Source organism: Lynx canadensis, chromosome B2, assembly GCF_007474595.2.
Source record: "Lynx canadensis isolate LIC74 chromosome B2, mLynCan4.pri.v2, whole genome shotgun sequence".
Classification (NCBI taxonomy): Eukaryota; Metazoa; Chordata; class Mammalia; order Carnivora; family Felidae; genus Lynx; species Lynx canadensis.
Window position 1 is genome coordinate 79,567,744 of NC_044307.1, and position 24,130 is coordinate 79,591,873.

A 24,130-nucleotide genomic window follows, 5' to 3' on the forward strand; every position below is an offset into this window, starting at 1 on the left:
TGTTCTTCATGATAATCTAGAATTTTTATTTGATTCCAAGTAACTTTGGACAACAGACATGATGGGATGTTTTCTCTTCAAATAAATAACAATTTAATTATATCACTGAAATAAAATATAGTGTGGGCTTAATACACTGTAAATATTACGAAAGTACTACTTTGCTATAGTAATTTAATGACTGAAGCTACATTGAATAACAATCTTACTAGTACTTGTGTACAAAGTATTATACAGATTACTAACGAAGATATTGCCGCAGTTGCAAGGGTGTTACCAGCTCAACAAACATCTAACGATACGATATTCTTCTAAGAGGAAAAGTAATAATGTTAGATTTACAGACAATAAAGAGTTATGTTTCCCAGTTGAAACATTGGAAAGAAGAATCCAGATAGCCTGGTATCTTGGTTCATACTATCACAAGAAAAAGTTTCCTTTCTTGGGGACTCCGATCCCCAGCAAGCTAGTACACTAAGTTTACGTGAAGATAGGTTTTAGGATGCCACAGCAATGTAAAGAAACTCTTCTATCTGAAAATTACTGATTTGTAGGCCACTGCTTAAACATCTGACTTTTTTTAAAACCTATTTACATACATTCAGCCCAAATCAGTAGATAAAATGTTTTGTCTATATTACAATAGGCATTGTTAACATTTCATCAGAAGGCCAATGCAAGACAATTGTTAATAGCCATTGCCCAGCATTTAGGAGATTTTAAAATATCATACAAATATACAGTTAGGTTGTGAGAAATCTAATTCTGCGCATGATGTTGGTGGTCTCTTTTACAGATGTGGAATGGCAAAAATGAATCAACAGGACAGTAATTAGAGTGCTACTCATCCAGGGCCTAATTCTCATCTGCTGGTTGGACCTATTCTCTGCAGTGTGGGTTCAGGCAGCCCAAATTCCTTGACACTTAATGCCAGTTAGACCTGACTCAACATGACGGGAAGGTGTGGGAATCATCTCAAGTGTAGGCATATGTCTGCAGCTTCTCCCAGATCCACGTTTCTTTTATATAAATTTCATAGGTAATGGAAAATTAGAGGTTCTTGGAAACAGCCCTCCTTATCTAAATGAAACTATTGGTCTAGGGCTGAAAGATCCATCATTACTCTGAAGAAATTGAACAGGTTGGGAATTTGGCCCTTTTTAAGACATATGTGATCATGAAATGCGTGGTCAGGACAAGTATGTTATCCTCAGAGGTATGTAGGTAAGTCTGAGGTTGGACCTTATAAAACTTATTGAAATTTAAATTATATTTAAGTTAATGGGCCTAATTAAGGGATAATAATGAATGGTAATTTTAATGAGTATATTCATTAGGGAGGACATTGGAGTCTCTTGGGTTAGGAAATGATATTAAAAGTGTCAAAGTGACTCAAAGTAACTGAAATGTTTTAAAATGAAGGTAGTGTAACACGTATGTGATGATATTTCACAGATATTTCTTAGAATATCAATAAGCACCAAGTTTAGTGCCGTCAGCCCCATTGTCCCTTAATTTATTATATATGATTTATATCTTGAAAGCACAGCACACTATAAAATCTACATTGCGTATACACAAATACAGTTTCGAAAATGAATCCTGGAATTTTTCACAAGTAACAAGAATTTCATCTTCACCAGGTCTTTGTAGCTGTGAGAGGCAAGTTGGTCCTGCCTGGTGAGCTCTGAGACACATGGATTAATATTAAGGATAATGCGGACAAACGAGTAGCGATTCTTCAGTGGAACCAGACCCTGGTGAGTGTTTGTAAATAATCTTTTCTCTTTCTTCTAAAGAGACCTTATTCATCCTCCAGCACCCTGAGCCCTCCTCCGCATATCACAGAGAGGTAAAGTGAAGCAACCAACAGGCACATTTGAGCCGTATAGACAGATGGTTAATGCATCCCAGCTTGGCCCACAGCCCACATTCAGCTGTAGGCCATACACTGCACAAAAGATTGCCCCAGTAGGCTGCTCATCTATCTAGAGAGCTAGAAATCACCCGATGTATGCTACCTCTCCACTTCAATCCATGCTACCCAGGCCTCTGGGTCCTGCAAGGAGCCACGCTTTATCTGTTTAAGGAGGAGACTGCTTATAAGTAATTTGTCAGGGTCAAGTGGCCTCTGAAGCAATATTAATGCTAACTGGGGAAGGGCCTAATCTGAGCACCCATGGCACCATTAAAGAATAAAAAGACAGCAAGCCATGCTCATCTTTATACTCCAGCAGATCTTGCTAACGAGGAGCAGGGGAGAGGTCTATTCCTTAGCCCAAACCTACCCAGTCAAAGCTGGGTCCGGGGTTGTCACCAAAGGCATCTGGATGAAGCATAGAAAGAGTCACATGTCATCCAAGCCTCAGTCACAAGCGTGTCGGCTCCTCACTGTCTTTCTCTGTCTTGCCCACTGTCTGACTGATCTCCTTCGCCACATGGACCAGACCTGGTGTCCTACTTCAGCAAGAGGGGTACAGTGCTAGTTAAACAGGGTCATATCACTACACACTCAACGGAAAAATGTTACCACGGGGGCTTTATTTAGAACCACTTCCCTTCTGATGATCCGTGGACTTGGTCGACATTAGGTGCTCAGAAACCAAGATACTCATTTCCCAACACTGACATGGTAAATACAGACCTTCACTTGCATCTGTCATTGATGATTCCTTGCCAGACACTGGTCTTTTGAAATATCTAAAGGTCAATTTAGTAGCACTTGACCCAATCTCTCAAGGTGGGGGGAAGGGAGGAGAATTTCCTGAACGTTTATGGTGAGTATTTTTATCAACAAGGTTTCTGGAAGAACTCAATTTTAGAAACTGACTTCATGTGCAAGAATGCAGCGAGTGATACGGTTTACACTTGGTCACAGTTTTCTCACTTTACGACATTACTGTAACAGTTACGGGATAGATACACACACACACACACACACATTTATATTCACACTCACACACGGTATAATTTTACTGATCCAGACAATACTTCTTTTCAATTAAGAAAAAATGAAGACTCATTTGGCCACCCAGGCATGAAATCTACTTAAACCTGGAATATAAGAATGCAGTACCCTTCAAGTAAACAGCAATTGCACAGTGATAACAATATACATTAAGATTGACACATGCTGTCTTAAGAGGTCTAGTAATAGCTAAAGACTAAAGAAAGTCAGAGATGTCAGCCAGAAAAGTCAATATGCCTTCTCTCTTCCATTCTGATTGTAATCCATCACCCAACAGAACAGCTATAGTCCAGAAGATAATAAATGTCCACGTATGAAAATGCAGGGCTAACAAATTTTTAAGTGTCAATGAATTCTGCTCAATATTCTGGATAGTCTTCAAATTCTTCCCGTTGCATTAACAAAAAATAAACCTTTATGGTTATTTCAATGTCAAATTTGAATAGATTGGAAAAAAATGTTAAGGTGTCTAAAAGTCACGGGCAATAATTTTTTAAAAAGTGATCTCACTGGCACATATCTGCTGCTTGTGTTCCACTGTTCTCATGAAAGTCTACCTTTCAGTTTTGCTGAACTAGACAAATATAAATAACACACAGTAAACACGGATACACACCTCACATGACACAATACATTTTTACAAAATGGCTCTACTTTAGTACTCTGTAACTTGTAAAAATGGACATCTCTGATACTTATGGACAAATACATTTCACATTATAATGAAAGTTGTGGTTACAAAGGCATTACTCATTTGATGGTGTTTCCCTGTGGTTACTTAGACTTCAAACTGTGTAGCCACAGGTTTCTCTCCCGTTTCACTGAGACTCTGAAGAAGCTTCAGTCACATAAGCAGCAGGCTTTCTTCACTGTAAACTCCTGAAGAACTGAGTTTCAGTATCTATGCTATTGAAATGCTAGAGAACTGATAACTGATCCTGGTGACAATCACCTTTCACTGAGCATGGTAAACTTAAAAAAATATAACCGATGAGACGACAGACTTTTCTAGATTTTAAGCTTTAAAAAAAAATGAACTTCTTTTCCTGGGCTGCCAGGAAGGCGTCAGGCTCACAGAGCCTCGGCAGACGTGTCTGTGGACACAGACATGGTCACCTTGGCGATCTTGACCGTGCTCTTGATGCAGCTCTCCGCGGCCCTGTGAACACTGGCTGTGTTGTTGGCGTGCTTGTGCAGGCAGTCCGAGTCCCCCATGCTGTTATCAAGAGGCTGTGCGGTGCCTTCACACGAGGGGAACATACTCCGGAAAGCATGTCTCAGGTCCTTGCTCCTCAGAGCGTAGATGATGGGGTTCACGGTGGAATTCAACAGGCACAGCATACTGCAGAAGGCAAACACCGTCTTAATGAGCTTGTTCATCTTCCCGAAGACATCATACACCATAATCGCAAGCAGAGGGCCCCAGCAGATGATTAAAACCACAAGGATCAGAACCAGGGTCTTGGCCAGCCTGATGTCCATGCGGGCTTGGTCGGGCCGTGTCACCTGCACCTTGCCGTCCTCTGACGTGTGGATGATGATGCTCTTCTGGGTGCCGCGCTGAATCATGCGGACTGCGTGGCTGTGAGCCTTCCAGAGAATATACATGTATGCGTACACGATAAACAGCAGCAGCACACTGGTGACCCCGATCCAGAACATCAGGTAGGTTTCATCAATGAGCGGGAAAATGTCTGAGCAAACAGACTGCAGCTTCTTGCAGTTCCAGCCCAGGAGAGGCAGCACAGCAATCACAATTGCTATGGTCCACATCAGGCAAAATGCCACCACGGCCTTGGGCCTGGTGACAATCCTCTTATAAGCCAGGGGCCTGTGAATAGATATGTACCTGTCAATGGCCGTGAGGAATAGGCTGCCTACTGAGGCCGTGAAGGAGGCGGTGACCCCACCGAGTTTGAAAAGAAACACATTGGGGCTATCTTTGCGGTGGAACACGTGGAAGTCAACAAAGCTGTAGACAAAAATGACGCTGCCCAGGAGGTCGGCCACTGCCAGGCTGCCGATGAAGTGGTAAGAGGGCCGGCAGCGAAGGCTGCGGGAGTGAAGGATGACACACAGCACCAGCAGGTTCTCCAGAACCGTAAAGGTGCCCAGTGTGAGGGACAAGACGGCGATGGCCAGCTGCTGGCTGGGGTTCAGAATCATGAAGCACTCCATGTCCATGAAGTTCTCCCCACACTGGATGTTCTCCTCATTCTCCTTGTAGGATGAAAGGGACTTGTTGTAAAATTCGGTGATGTTCACCTGGTCTGCCGGGACTAACTGGGAGTTGTCTCCTGCAGTCATCTTTTCTTGGAAGGGACTTCCCCTGAAGGAAGTTAAAGGAAATTTCTGTGGGAAGTACCCTAATTTGGATGCCATGTCACCTTTGATATCTTCGTACTGAATGTCATTGGAGCCCACGTAGAGGAGGTCTGTTGTGATGGTGCGGAAGGTGGTATCGGCAAGGCCATCTAGGATAGACTTCATAACCTCCGTCTTGGATTAGGCCAAACTCAAAATGACTGAGGAGGAGACCCGCAGCAGGGAATCCTAACAGGAGGGAAAACAAATAAGCTGAATGGTGAGAAGACTGGGAGAATAACAATAATTTTTTTAAAACCTACTGTAAATATCCCAAATGTGTACCATCACGTTATTTCATTCCTGTCTCTAAGCCTAAATGAAATTCTTGTCAGACTTAATCAACAAAATGAGTCAGTCAGAGAAAAGCCACCCGAAGTTGGTGATGTTGGTGGCACCCACCAAAAAATATCTCTTTCATTATTTAAGCTGCCTGGATTTAAGTCACTGTGTGATCCTGTACACACTTCCTGATAGTCAAGCTAAAGGAAATGTGCCTTGGGCATGGCATGCACCTCATGGTCGCATTAGGAAGTGTTTACCACCGGGCTTCTACTGTCACATACACACAGTGTCTTAATGCTGGTGGGGATGGGGGAGAGCGACGTGTCACACAACGTCTGCTCTTGAAGACTCTACCATCTTGTCGTACAGGTAAGACTGAACATACAGCACAACCCCAAAGCAAGATGGTGTGGAATCAGGAACTGTGTTGTACGGCCTGTGTGCTGAGTGCAAAGGAGGAGGAAGAGAGGCTTAGAACCAAAGGATCCTTCCATGGGAAAAGATCTGGATTCTGGCCTGTCTCCATTAGGCAAGTTTCCTCTCCCAGAGGAGACATTTGGACCAAGCTATGACTGAGGTGAATTTCAAAAATGTCCACACCAACCAAGACAAATGTCATGAAGGGCAAACTTGCACTGAGGCTCATGGGAAGACCAAGATCTTTAACCCTGGAAAGCGGTGATGATGGGAGAGTGCTTCCTGACAGTGTCCCCCATGAGTGGTGCAGTGACACAAGCATGCTGGGAGACAGGAAACAGGCCTTTATGGAGTCCCAGTCTTTCCAGGTAGATGGCACCAGAAATGAGGACGACTGAGAAAAGGAGGCCAAATTTTAAGGGTTCTTCAATTCTAAGCTAAGCAATTTGGTTTTGTTTCAAAATAAACATCCAGAGAATTGATTTCACTATTTATAAATGTTTATTTAAAACGTGGCTATTAGGCTCTTTTGCTTATAAAGATATTAGAAAGACTGAGTGATACCTATAATAATTTTAAAGTCATCATAAAAACCAGCATTTTACTTCCTAATTGTCTTTTTCTTTTTTAAAAACATATCACACTGTATTGGAGAGGGAGATAGTTACTACCTTGGAACAAATTAAAATGATCTGAGTCCTCCTGCTAAAACACAGAGATCCTACCTATCTAAATTAATGATTCATTTATTCACCCCTTTGACAAATTATGGAGCACCCACTATGTGCCAGGCACTGTGGTAGGTAGGCATAGGGGCTAAGAGTATCGAGAAAGAGTCCCTGTCACATGAAGTATACTGTGTGGCAGAGGACAGACAGCTGACCCCGTAATTATGATGAAGTGTGGTGGCAGCTGTGACTGGTGATATGCAAGATGCTGTGGGAGCAGCCAGTCTAGGGGGTTGAAGGAGGCTTCCCCAAGGAAAGGATGCTTATGCCAAGAGTATGTAGGATTAGTGTGAGTGGAAACAGAATATGGAGGCAAAGAAAATAAAATTTAAATGAATACCTTCAGTATCACGATGTGGGGGGGGGGGTTGTTCCCTTTATACAGTAATTTGAACCAGGGACAGTGGCTAAATGTGGCCCACCTCCCCACATTCTGCCACACCTGAGTCCAGGCTGTCTCCTGAATCAACTCTGCTCTTTGCAAACCTCCCTTTGCTAAACAACTCCATTTACAAATGAAAATTTTCACCCGCAATCTGAGGGATTCAGAAAATGGCCACGATTTGTGAGAGAGCTGTGAATGGTCCTGGCATATCCTCAAATCTGACGTTTGCCTCTCAACTCCCACCCGTACTAAAACACAGTGCTTTCTGGCCCTGGAAGGCATGCTGCTCTTTGGATCACACCTGCACACCTTCCTTCTTTCCTCTTAGCCTCCCTCTGTCCGAAATACCCATTTCCAAGCTCTCCATTACATTAAGTTTCCTCCATTTCTGACATCTCTTTGGCTAGCCCTCCCCACCAGGCAGAACTAGTTCCCCCAGGCTTTCCCTCTATTACAGGCCCCACCATATCACTTAATCATGAGCTTACATATTTATTTCCATAACTAGAAAATGGCTTCCAAGCACAGGAGTGGTGTCTTTTTTTCTTCTGTGTTTCACCAGCCTGATGCACAATAGCAGATGAGAAAGAGAGGGCCGGTCTCCCTTAGAAATGTTCACGTGAACCTAATAGTGGCAGTTGAATTTTATTAACGGGTGCATTAAAGCAGTGATTTAATACTACTTCTTTGTCTTTTCTTAAAATTAGAGGAGAGAAAGGTAATGAATTCAATGGATATTTGGCCTGAAAATCAAAACTTGAGCCCAACATCTCCTCCTGGGAGCCAGTCCAGGAACTCCAACCCCTAAGTCCTCCTATGTCAAGTAACTACTCGTCCTTCACGCTGCCCAATTAAAAACTAATTTATTTGAAATTTTGATCATTATATGTATATATTACATTCATACGATTCCAAATTCAAAAGGCACAGAAGGATATACAGCAAAACCAGGCTCTCTCGTCCCCATGTCCCAGCCACCCAGTTTTCCTCCTCAGTGGCAAGAAGGTCCTTGTTACTCTTTCCAAAGATACTGTGCATGCATATTCAAGCAGATATATAAATTCATTTCCTCTTTGCTTTATTTTTAACAGATACTAAGATGCTATACATACTGTTCCGCTGCTTGCTTTTCCATTTACAAGTATACGTGAAGACAGTTGCACATTGGTCCACGAACCCTCTCTCCATTTAGCAGGTGCCTCACGTATCCACTAAATGAACATGACCAGCCTCCTTCTGATGAAGGTTTAGGTTATCACTTCTTGTTGTTACAGATACTGCTGCAGCAAATGGCCTCCAGTCATGTCTCTTTTCACATTTCTTATGGAATTATGAATAACTGTATTAAGTTGTCCAAGCTCATACCTTGAACTTACCGTGGACTCCTCTTCTTTCTTGGCCTTTATAATAAGAAGACTACTACATCTTGCTGATTTTCCCTTTTTAACCACTTCTGGAGAGCTTATGTGTAGGTGGCATCCTGACCTTCTTATGTGTATCAAATTGCTTATCGTGATCAGGATATCTCCCCTGCCAGGTAAGTATTCAAACTGGTTATCATTCACAATGACCCTATGAGGTGGGTGCCGTTATTATCCCCATTTCACAGATGAAAGGCACAGAGAGGGTAAGTAACTTGCCATTCACACAGCCAGTAGGTGGTAGAGCCAGAATGAACCCAGATGTTCTGGTTCTAGAACAGTGCTGTCTAATAAACATGTAATGTGAGCCACATATACAATATCAAAGTTTCCACTATCTAGGTAAAAAAGGAAATGGTAAAAGGTGAAATTAATTTTAATATCTTATTTAACCCAGTGGATCCAAAATATTATCACTTCAACATGTGGTACCAGCCATGTTTGAAGTTCTTAAGAGCCACATGTGGCTAGTGGTTACCATATTAGACAGTATGTCTAGAGCTGCTTTTAGCCTTGATGAACCATCAACCCTTTAACCGAAGCCAGGGTTACTACTATCTCCCTTCTTTTCCCCACTAATTCCAACCAGTCAAAACACTAGTAATGAAGAAAACATTGAATTAGGAGTTAGAAGACCAAGATTACTGTGAGACTTGTACTTGGGCGAGTAGTTAATCTCTCTAAGCCTCAGCATTTCATCTGCAAAATGGGGATGAGTTTGATGATGATATTGCCTAAATCACAGAATTGTCATAGAAATTAAATTTTATTTTGTTTTATTTTTAATTTTTTTTAACGTTTCTTTATTTTTGAGACAGAGCATGAACGGGGGAGGGGCAGAGAGAGAGGGAGACACAGAAACGGAAGCAGGCTCCAGGCTCCGAGCCATCAGCCAAGAGCCCGACGCAGGGCTCGAACTCACGGACCTCGAGATCGTGACCTGAGCTGAAGTCGGACGCTTAACCGACTGAGCCACCCAGGCGCCCCATAGAAATTAAATTTTAAAAAGGCAGGTAAAGCACTTAACATAGTGCCTGGCACAAAACGTAAATCTTTAATAAATATTAATTATTATCATTACTTAGTACTATGACTCTTACCATAAATTATTATCTCAAGATAACACATTGCTTTGTTAGATCACAGGCTGCTTATTCAGTTTTCATTTTTGTCTCAGCACTTAAAGTATGAAGGAAATAGCAGATGCACACAGGGGTGAGGGAGGAGGAAACTTTATTTGGAACTCTATTATACCCCAGGTATTCCAGAGACTTTATGCATATTCTACCATTAAATTGTCATGACAAGTCTATCAGGTGCTTATTTATAGTCACCATTTCACATAAAGGAATGGAAATCATTAGTTGTTAATGTTAAGCAAATTGTCCGGAAGACGAAGAGTTTGTAGTGGAACCCGTGTCTGTCAGACCCCAGAATTTTTGCTTTTGGACTTTATGCACTGTTTTAAGCACTAACAGTAACCAGAATAAAGCCATTTTGCTTTCTGTATTATATTCAAGCTTCTTACAAACTCAAATTAAGGCATTTTGTCAATAGTAATTAAGACTACCTCCTACTAAATCATTATTTCCTATGCCAGCCCATCTAGGTAAATCTGCCTACTGGCATGACCTCAAGGATTAAAATTTTAGTATCTGGAAGAGCTATAAACCTTCTTCAGTGATGACAAAAGATCACAGATCTTTCTTCAGCAATGCAGAACATGTGTGCCTGTGACTTACTCTGTATTAAGATCACCACATATGTGCTCACATTTTCCACGTTAATGCAACCAAGGACTTTCATTAAAACAAACTAACTTGTTACATTTGAGCCAGAGCATGGTGTGGTTATGAAATATAGAGTAATTTCTGTCCAGTATCAGGCAACCTTAATTAAGGAATACAGTTCTAAAGTATACATGGATTTTCTGCAGTTCAAGGATCTTAGTAATGTCAAAGTACCACTGTGCACAGGCTATTTTAACAGTTAATGGGATCATGATGGGAAAGTGGTCCTCTGCATTTCAGTAATTCTTCCCTTTATTTCTACATTTGGATTATTACAGTAATTTTCACCTGATTATCTTTCGCATTGAGAATTTTCTTTGAGAGTTCACTAGTAATATAGTTTAGGCTTTGGGGGGATGCAGCTGCCATTAATTGTGTTTTTGTGTGCGACTGGGAAAATCATAATTGGAAATTTCTAGCAAGGTGCGTAGATGCACCTATTAAAGAAGCAGTTGGTTTTTATTACTGTTATAGTAAAACAATGATTGAATGACATTTAAGGGGATTTTCCTAGGATTCTGTTTTTAAAAATATAATCAACTTGTTCTAGTAATTTAAGCTATAAATTATGCCTTTATAAAAATGAAAAATATTTTCCTGTGTTGAATCTATTATTTAAAAAAAGAAACAACTCAAGTTTTTAGAATGACATCACCTGTTGTGTTTGTCCATCTCACTACACGCACACTTGTTTCCCATCTACCACCCCCAAACTTCTGCATTAACTGGCAGGCTGTGGTATCATCAAAGAAATTTTCTGGGTACACCGGCAGCATAAAGTTTTCTAAAGTCTACCTAGAGTCACATCTTTGTTTCTATAACCCTTAAGGGTATAAAATATCCGTGTCCTCATTAAGGTGAGCACTGAATAACAAAACAAGACTTCAAATAGAGTCTTTTCTATATCAATATAATTAATAGCAGGCTATTTTAGTCTTCATTGCCCTGCTGAAGACTTTCTTTGTTTTAAAGAGACATTTTAATAATTTAGATATTTATTGCTGTTCTATCTGGAGTCCAAATCTTTGCAGTTCTGGCCTATGTGGCATCTCTGAGGAAACAGGCAGGAGGCAACATTTGCTCCCTGCAGGATGTCATGTCTAGTTGGGCAGAAAACCCTCTAGACACATCAGAAGGACCAGTACTCCTGATATAGACTGTATCAGCAACCCCTCCCCCCCTACCCCGCCAGGCTCCTTCTCTAATATCCTACGTTTATAAATGCTTTAAGGAGACCATGCCAATCTCATAGTTTCTAGGCTGATAAGAGTCCAGAATGTCAAATGCATGAGTCCCAGGCCCTTGCTTAACCCTATCGTTCTCCCTAATTTCTTTGTTGGCTTTGTGTTCTGCTCAGCTAGCCCTGTAAAAGAGCCTTGTGAAGGTTCAAGAGAATGAAGGTGCCAGTGGATGTATTTATTATTCTCCATTCATTTCTAGGAACAAGTCTGGTTTCTACTAATTTGATTAAGAAAAAATTACTTGATAATATATTTCTCTAAAGTTGGTAGGAAAATTTTAGTTGACCCTTATAATTGTATTATGTCTAAGACATGTCCTCAATATACATGGCAAATCTCATGGGCCAACATTGTCACTCTATGAATGATGCTTCTGCAATGGTTGAATGGGCAACTGAGTCTTTTCTAACTCTTACATAACCACCAGAGTTTGGGAATTATTCAAGTAGTTTGGTCACTTTTTGCATTATCTTCTAGCAAAGAGAAATAAAGGATTGACTTAATTATCCTGATAATTCAGGCAAAAATACATAATCCTTCTTCTTTGTATTAATGTCAGCTCCTTTTCCCATATATAAAAGAAAATTCCATTATGTAGGTAATGCTTGGTTGGTTCTCAAAGCTTTAGCTTTTCATATATTTTCTAATGTGGAATAGAAGTTATTAAATGCACCATTTTCTCTGGTCTTTGTTAGTAAAAAGATATATTTCATAAAAATACATCAATTAATATGAACTAAATAGACATTAAGGCATTTATAAGGCTATAAATTATTTAACATTTAAAGGTTTATTATTCAACATTTAAGGTTTATTAAAATTTAAAGAATTTTAGGGCTTAAGAATTAATACCTTTAAACTACATCAGATTAAATATTCACTATGAGGTGATGATTCCATAAGAAAAGCCTATTACAAAAGCAAATTAATGATATAAATGAAATGATTTGTTGGCTTTACAGCCAATTCTATTTATCCATTTGCCATTTAATTTTGTTCTACTATTTTTAAAGTTAGTTTATTTATCTATTTTAGTTTATTTATTTTGAGACAGAGAGAGAGAGAGAGAGAGAGCGTAAGTATGAGTGGGGGAGGGGCAGAGAGAGAGAGGGAGGAGAATCCCAAGTAGGCTTCCTGCTATCAGCACAGAGACAAACATGGGTTCTTGATCTCAAGAGCAATGAGATGATGACCTGAGCCAAAATCAAGAGTTGGTTGCTTAACCAACTGAGCCACCCAGGCACCCCTGTTCTGCTGTTTTGATGTTTCCTCTAAGTGCCTATATCTTTTTTTAGAGAGAGCTACTTTTTCTACATATCTGTAAAGGAAGTGATCAAGCATAATTGATGCAGCTTTCCCTTAAAAGAGAACATGCAAAATTTTCAATTCAATTGAAGCCATGGTCCATATACAAATACTCCTTAAGACTGTCTTTATCTTGCATGTGAAGTTTGGCCATTAAAAGTCAAAAGTGATGTATTATTCCAGCCCATAAAATATGTAGAACCCAGCAGATAGATTATCTGACAGTTCATTACCAAAGACAGAAGTAGTTTAAAGCATGCTACTTTTTGTCCCATGGTGCAGCATACCTTTCAGCTTCTTCCCTCATCTTTCAACAAAAGAATACATTCTCTTTGAATCCATGAGCATACAAATTAAGTCCAATGAAAAATCAAGTCCTGTTTCTCCAGGTTCAGATCTCAGAGTGATTGGGTGATCTGGGTGATTAAATGCACAATAGAGAAAATTCCAATTCCCAAATGTTGTAGTAAGAAAAATTAGAATATTTGTGTGCTATATATATATATATATATATATTTACATGAATTAGGTGCTATTATAATCCCCATTCTACATATGAAAAACCTGAGGCTTAGAGTGGTAAAATGCTTTGCCCAAGGTCTCTACCTAGAGGGCAGAGCTAAACTCAACCCAAGTCTGTGTAACTTCAAGTCCCTGCGCCTAACTTTGAAGTCCAGGGACCATTTAATAAGACACTTTTCTTTGTTTCTACGGAAGGGGGAAGAATTGATTTTGGGAAAAGGAGGTACTAGACAGTATGTGATCACTTTACACAATAAACAACTAAAATCTCAAGGAAGATCTGTTGACAGCAAAAGATTGCCCACAGCACTTGCAAATCATTCTTGCCCTGTGGTCTCCAGGGACAAGTATGATAATTAACTATAAGCAATAAATCCTAACCCTGGATTAGCACCTTATTTTCAGTGACTGTTGGCAAATAATAAATAAAATGTAACTTGTCTTTTCACTATTTTTAAAAAATTAGACAGATTTTTTTCCCCTTCAATTAATTGTAAGGAATGTGGACAATAATGACAGTTTCCACAATACCAGCGAGGAAGAGAGAGGACGATTTCTCTAGGTCTGAATGAGACATGATGGTTGTTAGTGAACAAAAGTTTGAAATATTCATTCCCATATGGAGAAATTCAAACTCCCTGAAATCACTCAATTTCCCACCATGAGCAGAATAGTTTTGGTCGGCTCAGACAGGTGACTCTCTGTGGCCTGTTCCTAGGATGGTGGCTGGAATCAAGGAAAAAGAAATTTTGTAAACCTTAGGCTTCAACAAGGGAGTGCTTGTGACAGATCTCTGGTGCCCAAAGATCATAAAGTGGTGTTACTACAGGAATGTGGCTGATGGATACAAAGTTACAGGCCCTCGCATGCTTCACGTAACACATTTTTATTGGGCACATACTCTGTGCCTAGCAATGTAGACATTAAATACATATCCATGTATTACACCCGTGTAATAGATATGGGTCAAGGAAGCAAGAGGAATGATTTTCCACCCCACTCCACTCCATCAAATAAAAGCCACCCATCTGTCCTTCTCCTCCCACAGAGGACAGAATACAGTAGGATATGAAAACATGTAATAGGCATATGATATTTCATCATCAAACGATATTGGGTTGTGCATCTCAATAATTGGGTTGTGTAATCCCCTTCCTATATTTGCTTTGAGGTTTTCTCCCAGGAGAGAGGCTGGGCACTGCTGAACCCTTCAAATCATGAACGCCTTGAGAATAGGGACCTGTCTTATATGCCTCGCATGTCCTCTGCCTGGCACAGGGCAGGTACTCAATACCTAAATGCTTACTGGTGCTCATCAGCAGCATGGCAGATCTATCTTAGCAGAATGGTGTTTAACTGTGGATAGTTTTCCTTGGCATAAAGTCAGCTGGTTATGTTAGGGAATTAAAACTGAGTTTTGGTCTAATACATGAAAGAGTTACCTGGAAAAAAAAAAAAAAAACAACTCCCCAAATGTAAAGGTTATATAAAAGGCATCAACAATTATCTACCCCAAGATCTTTTATCCCACTATAAACAGAAGTTATGTTGATGGCAAGTGGAAGCTAGAGGCAAAAGAACAGGTATCTACCTTTTATTCTTATCCTTGGTTACCCCGGTGTGTGTTATGAACCTCAATGTTGAGGCACACAGCCATGATATACAGAGAGATTTCTGTGATGTGCACAACCTTGAATGAATCCTACTTACATGCTGTTGATAGACCTTTAAAGACAATGTATGAAATGATGATGATAATGAACTTTTTCCCTATCTCAAATACATGTTATTATGCATTAATCTTTCCCAAATGGGTTTCCCCATGTGCAAGTATGTTTTGAAAACAACTTGTCAAGAGAAGTTTATGTGAAAATTCAACCACTAGATGGAGTGGCTTTTATAAACCCTCAGGAATCAATTTGTTATTCTTTTTTTTTTTTATTTTTAAAAATTTTTTTTTTCAACATTTATTTATTTTTGGGACAGAGAGAGACAGAGCATGAACGGGGGAGGGGCAGAGAGAGAGGGAGGCACAAAATCGGAAACAGGCTCCAGGCTCTGAGCCATCAGCCCGGAGCCTGACGCGGGGCTCGAACTCACGGACCGCGAGATCGTGACCTGGCTGAAGTCAGACGCTTAACCGACTGCGCCACCCAGGCGCCCGTCAATTTGTTATTCTATTCAGTGGACATAGTTCTTGCTTTGGTTGAGCAACTTCTCTTCCTGCTACAACATTTCATGTATCTTACAACTGAATTAATTAAAACATAAATAAGAAAATATGTTATGGAGGATTAAAATGGGTTATTACTACTCCATACAAAAACTAAATTTTTAATTGCTTTTCTGGGGCAAAAGGGCATTGAGAAAATTTAATATATTGATAAAAATTAATTGTGAATATTTGGAATTCTGCCTCAAGAAAGTAATTAAAGATGAGAAAAGGAAAGTAGTTCTACTAAAAACAAATGATATGTTTATGCCAACAGATGCTAAATGTAAGATGGGGATATCTCAGGAGCCCAAAATCAATTCTAATAACAAACCCAACTCATTTCTATTTTACAAAACATTTGGCTCTCCAATTTGCAGATACAAAATCACCAACACAGGCCATAATTATGTGATGAAAAAGAACAGAAAATTATTTATCATTACAGGGGCTAAAATGGAATATTTCACAAGGTAAGTTAATATTTGTTCAAGTACTCATACAAATCAAGATATGGTAACTTTCTAAATAGTTCAATTTCCTTCCTATCATTTTTTTACTGGAATAATTTTAAATAAGTTCTTATTGTATAAAGCCAGGGTTCCCTTCAACCATGATTTTATAAACTAGGTACTTATGTGCCAGTTTCTTTAGCTGAAATGTTAAAAAAAATTAAACGTGTACTAACATGCAAGATACAAACGTGCCTGGGTGGCTCAGTTGGCTAAGCGCCCGACTCTGGTCACAATCTCACGGTTTGTCAGTTCGAGCCGTACATTAGGTTCTGTGCTGACAGCAGGGAGCCTGCTTGGGATTCTCTCTCTCTCTCTCTCTCTCTGCCCCTTCTCTGCGTGCTTTCTCTCTGTCTCTCAAGAAAAAGATACAATAAAAGATGCAAATAATTGTATGCAAACAGAACTGAACTAGGTTTCAGTAAAGATGGAGAATATGCTTTGAAAATGTAGTTCCGATTAAGAAGTAAGTGTGCAAATTGGATGCAAGTACAGGATTTTGATGTCACTGAAACCATAAGGTAATTTTATTGTACTCATTCAAGGTCAAACTCTTCCTGAGATTTGTGTGATGCAATTTTGCGATTATGCACAGAGCTGAGGAACTGCAGGTATTCAGAAAAAGTGACGTGAAGGTAAAGAATTAGGAAGTAAGATAGGTAAGAATGCGCTGGACATCTAGGACGCATCTCTAAGAACAGTGCGAGAAGTCACACAGTGGTCTGTGAGTGCACACAGTTCTTTTACAGGTCGGAGGTTTGTAAGGGGTAGTCTCCCCACCAGCCGTACTTACAAAAACTGCAAATTCTCAGGTTCACTTGAGACCTACCGAGTCAGAAACCTTAGGATTTGGGGCACAAGGCCTCTGGGAGATTCTAACACACTCTAAAGTTTAAAAGCTACTGTTAAAGATTACGCAGGCCCATGAAAAACACTAAATGAGGGGGAGAAATAAAAATTAACCTTTAAGAAGACTTGAGGTTAGACAGGAACAAGGAATATTCTAGGAGTACAGGCTTTTAGATCATTGAAATGGATTGCTAAGGGAGCCCACTCATGACAAAGTAGTCTCTAAAAGATGTTTAAAACCAAGATATTTCTATGTGACTGAAATAGAATAATGTGGTCTCGCCTGAAAATAAACATAATGAGTGGGGAACCTCTCAAGGTTTTTCAGTCTACAATTCTGGGCTTCTCTGCACTTCTTCAGCAAACTTATTGTTATATTTTTGTCCAACAAAGCAATGTGGCTTCAAAATATAATATGTACTTACCCAGCACTGAGGCATAAATTAAGAACTCCACACAATTTTCTCCTAATTCTATTTACAAACTCTATGTGTGCAAAGTTCTCTAGAACTGGTAGCCATTCCTTTCGACACCCCTGGGAAGGATGGCTAAGAATAAAAGAAGGGAAACCAGTAAAAGTAGGTAACATTTCAGCTTATTTTTTTTTAAGCTGGAAATGTTTGTTTCTGTTCTTCTCTTCCCCAAACTGTAAAATAATGTATCGCAGGAGATGAACCCAGAAAACAACAAACTAAAATTGAAATCTTGCAGGAGGTCTAAGTAATGCAGACCGGCTGCAAATTAACTTACAGAATTAGATTATGCAATTCATACTGCTTATAGCTGGCATATATCTTGCAAAAATACCTAAAAGCTATAAATACATGGAAATGTATCCCAAAGTACTTAAATATCTGACTTTGGGCAGACTGTTTCCTCTTTAATTATTTCATCAATAAAAATGGATCATAGATTACTCATCCTTCATTTCCTTAGCTGAGGACTAAAATCATTCAAAGGTTTTCCCTTTTCTGGCTGTTGTTTGTAAGAAGTTTGATATAATTTCCAAAAGTAGTTGTCTATCTTCTGAAGTCAAATCCCCATGTATGCAAAGACACAGGACTCTTGGGACAATCTTTTGCTTACTTTGGTTCTGTATTAAATTCTTCAGCTTTCCTTCTCCACATGCATATCACTTGCTCACCACAACTTGTACAAATGCTAGAGAAAACATTTACAAATTCTGGTAGCAGTGCATCGAAATGAGTTGAAAATCTGGTCCACTGAACAAGCCACACTGGAATTAACCAACATACACAGATCATAGTGGCATTAAATTAAGTCTCTTTTCTAAAGGATAAATCAAGTTGATGATTTTTAAATATAGCTGAGTTAAAAGGAAATGAGTGACAAAGGCACACTACACATGATATCAGTTTACTTGCTATATTACAAACATCTTGTTTAGCCTCTTGACCAACAGAAGTCAGTGCTCTAAAATTTCCTATAGTATGAATGTCCATATGTGCAAGGAGAAATTTGTTTTTTAAAAAGCACACTGGAATTTATCACCAATTTAAATGTAAAGCTCCTTGTAACTTAACTCAATTTATAGAACTCATATTCCAACATTCTTCTCTGAATATATGGTCTAAAAGAACAGATGAAGAAATAATGAGGGAAGGAGGGAACCCTCCCATTTAAACATAAACTTTGAAAAACATTATTTCCTAATTATATTTTATTTTAATTATATTTAAATATACTACTGACATACACAGTTTGTGAAAGCATTTGCCAGTATATTCAACTACCACAACAGATTGCCTGGCACATCTTTGAAAAATGCCTCTGCCTTTCCTTAAAAAGCAATAGCATGGAATTTGCTAGTAGGAATAAAAAAATAGATATTACATTGTCAGATTTAGGAAACTATACCGCACTTTATCTCCTGAAGTCAAAAAACAAATTTTAAATGCTTTTCAGAGTTGATAATGATGGTAAAGAATCAAGCCAAAGATATCAAATTTCTACTCAATGAATCCAAACTCTACGCAATTAAGAATCCAAACTCTAGTGGAAGGATAAGAGTCAGATAATAAAATATTGTGCTTGTAGGGAAAAAGTATTTGCCATCTAGGTTAGGAGAAATGGGAACTTGAATCCCTTGTTGCATTAACAAAATGCAAAATCTACCTTAATAAGCATATTCCAAAATACAGGATATAATGCAACAGCACCATAGGTTAAAAAAAGAGTTGGCTAGGAGACACTGATTCCCACTAACCAGTCTCAACTCATATATTCTAAAACAAAAGAAAAGAAAACAAACAAAGAAAAACTTTGAAAGCTTTCCTCAAGTGCAGGTGTGAAAATTTCTCCAGCGGAGGCTAAAACAGAATTTGTAGTATTCCAGAACGACTGCTATGACTCCGCCAGGCCCATTTGCTCAGGTCTGGCTAGTAAACAACTCTTCCTTCGAAAACCCATCCAAACACAACTATGAACCTCATGCTCACTAAATTATGACATTAACCTGGCCAAATGAAACTTTAAATTAAAGGATATGCTGAAGTGATTCGTCAGTATGCCATATGGAAAAATGCCTCAAATATATGGAAAATATCAATGAAAACTAGCTCAAGAATGTATTTGCAATGGCAAGTGTACTAGAAAAACTATTACAATGAAATGTGCTTTATTTTCCACGAGGCACCCTGTTCAGTGAAGGTATATGACCCAGGAAACCTTTTACTCAATATTTTCTGTTAAGAACTAGAGGTAATCGCACTGATTACTTTATGTAATGGCTGTGATCTATTATCACTGATAGGTCATAAACATACCTATTATCCGTTCAGGCCTGTTTAAGATAGAAGTTCTTCTAACATCAAACTCTTTGAGTAGAACCAAGAGAGGCCCTGGAAAACCACAAAAAACAACCTTCCCTTCCCCGCCCCCTCTAATATTTCCTATAGTTTTAACGTTTTTGTGATAGCACAATGTGCTGTATGTTACAAATATAACGATATTGATGTGCATTTTGTGACAGAGTAATAACCTTGTACCTTTTCTCCCAACTTCATTTTCTAAAAATAATAAACAACTAGCAAGACTGGTGAAAACTGTATTAAACACATCAGTCAGTGTTGATGAGAAAACCATAATCAAAGGTAGTTATGCCCATCCTGGCATCTTTACAAGATTCTTAGATCACGTGAGATTGGAGCAGATTTCCACTATCCTGGAAAATCAGAACGGCCTTCCTTGTTTGGATTCAAGGTGGATACTCCTTTTGCCTGAGTCTTCTGTGTCCATCTGCACAGCTGCCTTAATTTTGGACATTTCACCCAAATTTGTGGTATTTATTTAAAATCTGAATTATATATCCAAATATATAAAGGCAATGGGTCTAAACTTTTGTGTTGGTCATGATACACATCTATGAAAAAGTTTGTTCACATATATGTATACAAGTGTAACTATACATCCCAATCATATAAAATTATGCAGTACAGGGGTGCTTGGGTGGCTCAGTAAGTTAAGCATCTGATTTCAGCTCAGGTCATGATCTCCTGGGTGCATGAGTTCCAGCCCTGCGTCAGGCTCTGTGCTGATAGCTCGGAGCCTGGAGCCTGCATCAGATTCTGTGTCTCCCTCTCTCTCTCTGCCCCTCCCCCACTCAAACTTTGTCTCTCTCTCTCTCTCTCAAAAATAAATAAACATTAAAAAAAATTTTTTAATTATGTAGTATATAATTTCATGTTATATATATTCTGGATGACATTTATTGCTTCTTTTAGTCCAGAAAATATCTGGAAGAAATTGGAGTTGATCTATGTTCTACAGTTAACCCAATGTAATCTAAGAAGATACAGATTAGTGAATTAAATGATTATCAGAACACTAGACAACAATTCAGTGGCAAAGTGTCCTATCCCCCAACCCCTCAGAAACAGCATTTATGCAGATGTAACAGAAAGTTAACATTGTTATGAGGACAGGATTGAGAAAGAGCCAAAGCTGGGGGAGGGGGATGAAGTTAAAATTTTGCCAATATGAAGTACATCAATTGGTTTTGATTTCCTCTTATTCTTTAACTTCTCTATCACTCTTCGGTCAAGAAAAGAAAAACGAGCAGACCTTGCAGTCCCTCAAAATAAAGACGTGCAATATATAAACTCAGCCCCAGCAGTTTTTCAAACAATGTTGGGACCAGGTCTTTTCAGAGGCAAAAGCAGAATTATAAATAATTTAAACCCAAAGGCTGGATTCCCTCTAACTAATTTGTCAGTTCAATTAGAAAATGATGAATACAAAAACAGAAGAGACAGATCACACTGGTGAAGACACGGCATCCTTTTCTTTCTTTTTCTTTCTTTCTCTTTCTTTCTTTCTTTGCAGGAAAGAAAGCTCTACTCTGTGTCCTTTAGGCAACTGAGCTAACGTAATTACCCCAAGAAGAACAGGCAGCTACCTCAAGGACAGGCTCCATCTTCCTAACCAAATTCAAGATGCTCTAACCAAATCTCATTTTACTCATCATGTGTTGTTAGGTATCTCCAAATTCAATGTATTACTCTCTCTCTCTCTTTTTTTTTTTTTTTTTTTTTTTGCAGCATTCCTGGAGAGCTAATTATGGGAAATAATCCCTTTTCTTATTAGGCCAACTGTTTTCTGGGAAGAAACATTTGGTAAGCGTGGTGAACTATAAACTGCTATTATAAGTTCCATTTCATAATAGTTTTAGTCTTAAACAGCCAAGTATTCCAGTTCTAATTCCAAACACTAATATGCAAGGCAACCCAGGAGCCTGTCTAAATTTCCTGGTGGTTCATGTTAATTCTCAGTCAAAGCAAAGAAGAATGTCACAAGATTGTTTTGAAAGAGTTTTTCAGGCTTTGCCTTAGTAATTAATAAGCTGACACTGCATACTAAACACTTATCAACACAATCAATGGGGCTGCTTCTTTCTTGAAAAAATAGGTAAACCAATGCGAGGAGTTTTCTTTTGGAATAGACTATAATATGCCACAGATAGAGTGGTTCTCCCAGAGAATTTCATTCCCAGCAGTTTCATCTTGGTAACATTTAACAATTTCACTATTTTAACATTTTGAAATGCCAAAAAGAACACACTGATCCTGCAGCTAGGCTTATTAGAGAAGAACGATCTCACAGGCGACAGGGAAGCACACAGTCCACTGGGAAAAGGGTAACAGAAAAAGACAGAAAACAGTGGATAACAAACAAAGCCCAGCACTACTCCAACGTAAAATCGGATTTTCACCAAAATGTAAAACTTTACACACCAAATTAAATAATATCACCTATGGTTTATTGAAGGGACTAGCCACAACATTCTTTTTGTATGCATATATGTGGAGGCTACCTATTAAATTGGGGGGGGGCGTGAATATCTAATCTGCCTTCCTGACAAGGAGTATGCAAGCATAGTAATTTTATTTTAGAAAGGTCAGTGCTGAGCATTTCCGCCCTGTGGTATCACTTTACCCCCACAGAGACTTAGGAACACAATGAGACCTCTCCCCATCAGACACTTGATACTTACCTCAGCCAGGATTGCTCCTTGCCTGGAGTGGGAGACATCTTTGGAACAAAAAGAGTCTGTTTACAGTAAGTTCTCTTGATAACCTCATATGGATTAGTTTTTTGAAAACCATGTCCATCCTCTTGCATCTTGCCCAACTACAGCCACTGCTATTGTGCCCATAAGTAACCGCTTGCAGCAGGCAACATTTAAAATTCTGGAGGTGCGTGGATTCTGTTCATGTACGGATATAATCAGAAAATTATTGGTCTCACTTAAGAAACTATGCATGGCCTTTTATTTTGATAAAATTGCTTGTAACTGGGTTAGAGATGGGGGGAGCTAGAAGGACTACCAAGGGGAAAAAAAGGGACAGAGAAAAATCAATCAGTGTATCTTCCCTTGCAAACTGTCAGTAGGGTGGGATTAGAAAAGCAACACTTTAAATCAGATAAAGTCCTATGGGAACCTTAAAGGTTAGTTGCTCTGAGCTTCTCAATATTCTGCAAAATAGATTGATGGCAGTGGTCACCCCACTGATACTCAATGTCCACTGAGTTTCTGCTAAGAAATTGCATTTCCCCCTTTGTTGAAAAGATATTAACTTGGTAATAAAAAATGAGGAGAAGTTATGGGACCCATAGAGATCTTTCAACACCTTTAAAAACAGTAAATCTGTTCTAATCTCTTATTACATGCCCAAGGATGCTTAATATATCATGAAAGCAACAACAAAGACAAGAATCGCATTTAATTTAAAGGGAAATAAAAAAGATGGGAGGCAAAATGATTAATAGATTACTAATTTTTTTCTCATTTGCTTAATTTAAAACTAAAATTAGAAACATGCATGTTGCTTTCAAACTTTCAAATGACCAAATGACGGCTTCTGGTGTTTATCACTGCAAACGTTTGCATTGGAGAGGTGAGCCGTTTATGACTGTGAGCCTCACCAAGAAATGTCTTCAAAAAACACAGCAACTTTTTTCATCTAATGGCTAGTTCGGAGTTAAATGGTTCCATCAACATTCAAATCTAGATATTAAATGTACATTTAGTTTTCCTCAAAGCAGAGTGGCTCCTGCAGCTATATTTTCTATACCAAAAGTTTATTATTTGACATACATTTCTTCATATGGCATTTAATATTTTAGACAGTTTCTAGGTTTGGAGATCGATGGATTTCTCTGGGAGGACTTAGTTGCTGGTATGGTTTACAGACATTCAGCACCAACTCAAGCGCCTATTTCTCAAACATGCACAATTACACGTTTTCTACAAACACGTTAGTGCACACACATTCAATAACTAGTAAATGGAAGAAACCTCCAGAAGTAGCACAGACCACAGTTTGCAAGCTGGGGCTACACAGCTAAGTAAACATCGACGCACGATTCGCTCACACGGAATGAGAACTCCACGAAGGACACTTGGGGACCACACCGGTCAGTACCCGAAGGGGCGGGAGGCGGAAAAAAAGTATTTCCAAACGCAACCCTGCCAGGTCTTACCCTTCGCATCCCCCGGTCCTCGGGGAGAAGCTCCCTCGGCACCTCTCGCCCAGAGCTGGGGCTGCTTCTCTGCTAGAACGGAACGTTCCGCCCGACTCCACGGAGCTCTGCCGGGAGCCGAGGCGCCCC

The 24,130-nt window shown here is 39.2% G+C and overlaps 1 protein-coding gene across 1 annotated transcript; it reads right to left on the minus strand.

Annotated features, from left to right (window-relative positions):
* Positions 1-24,130, minus strand: CNR1 (cannabinoid receptor 1). The gene is made up of 2 exons (XM_030315955.1): positions 24,002-24,130; positions 1-5,521 (listed from the first exon to the last, which is right to left on the minus strand). The coding sequence occupies exon 2, from the start codon at positions 5,456-5,458 to the stop codon at positions 4,040-4,042; it is 1,419 nt and encodes a 472-aa protein (XP_030171815.1). The 5' UTR covers positions 5,459-5,521; positions 24,002-24,130; the 3' UTR covers positions 1-4,039.

Coding starts and splice junctions, on each gene's coding strand:
- CNR1 (XM_030315955.1), bottom strand. CDS start 5,458: ATGAAGTCTATCCTAGATGGCCTTGCCGATACCACCTTCCGCACCATC.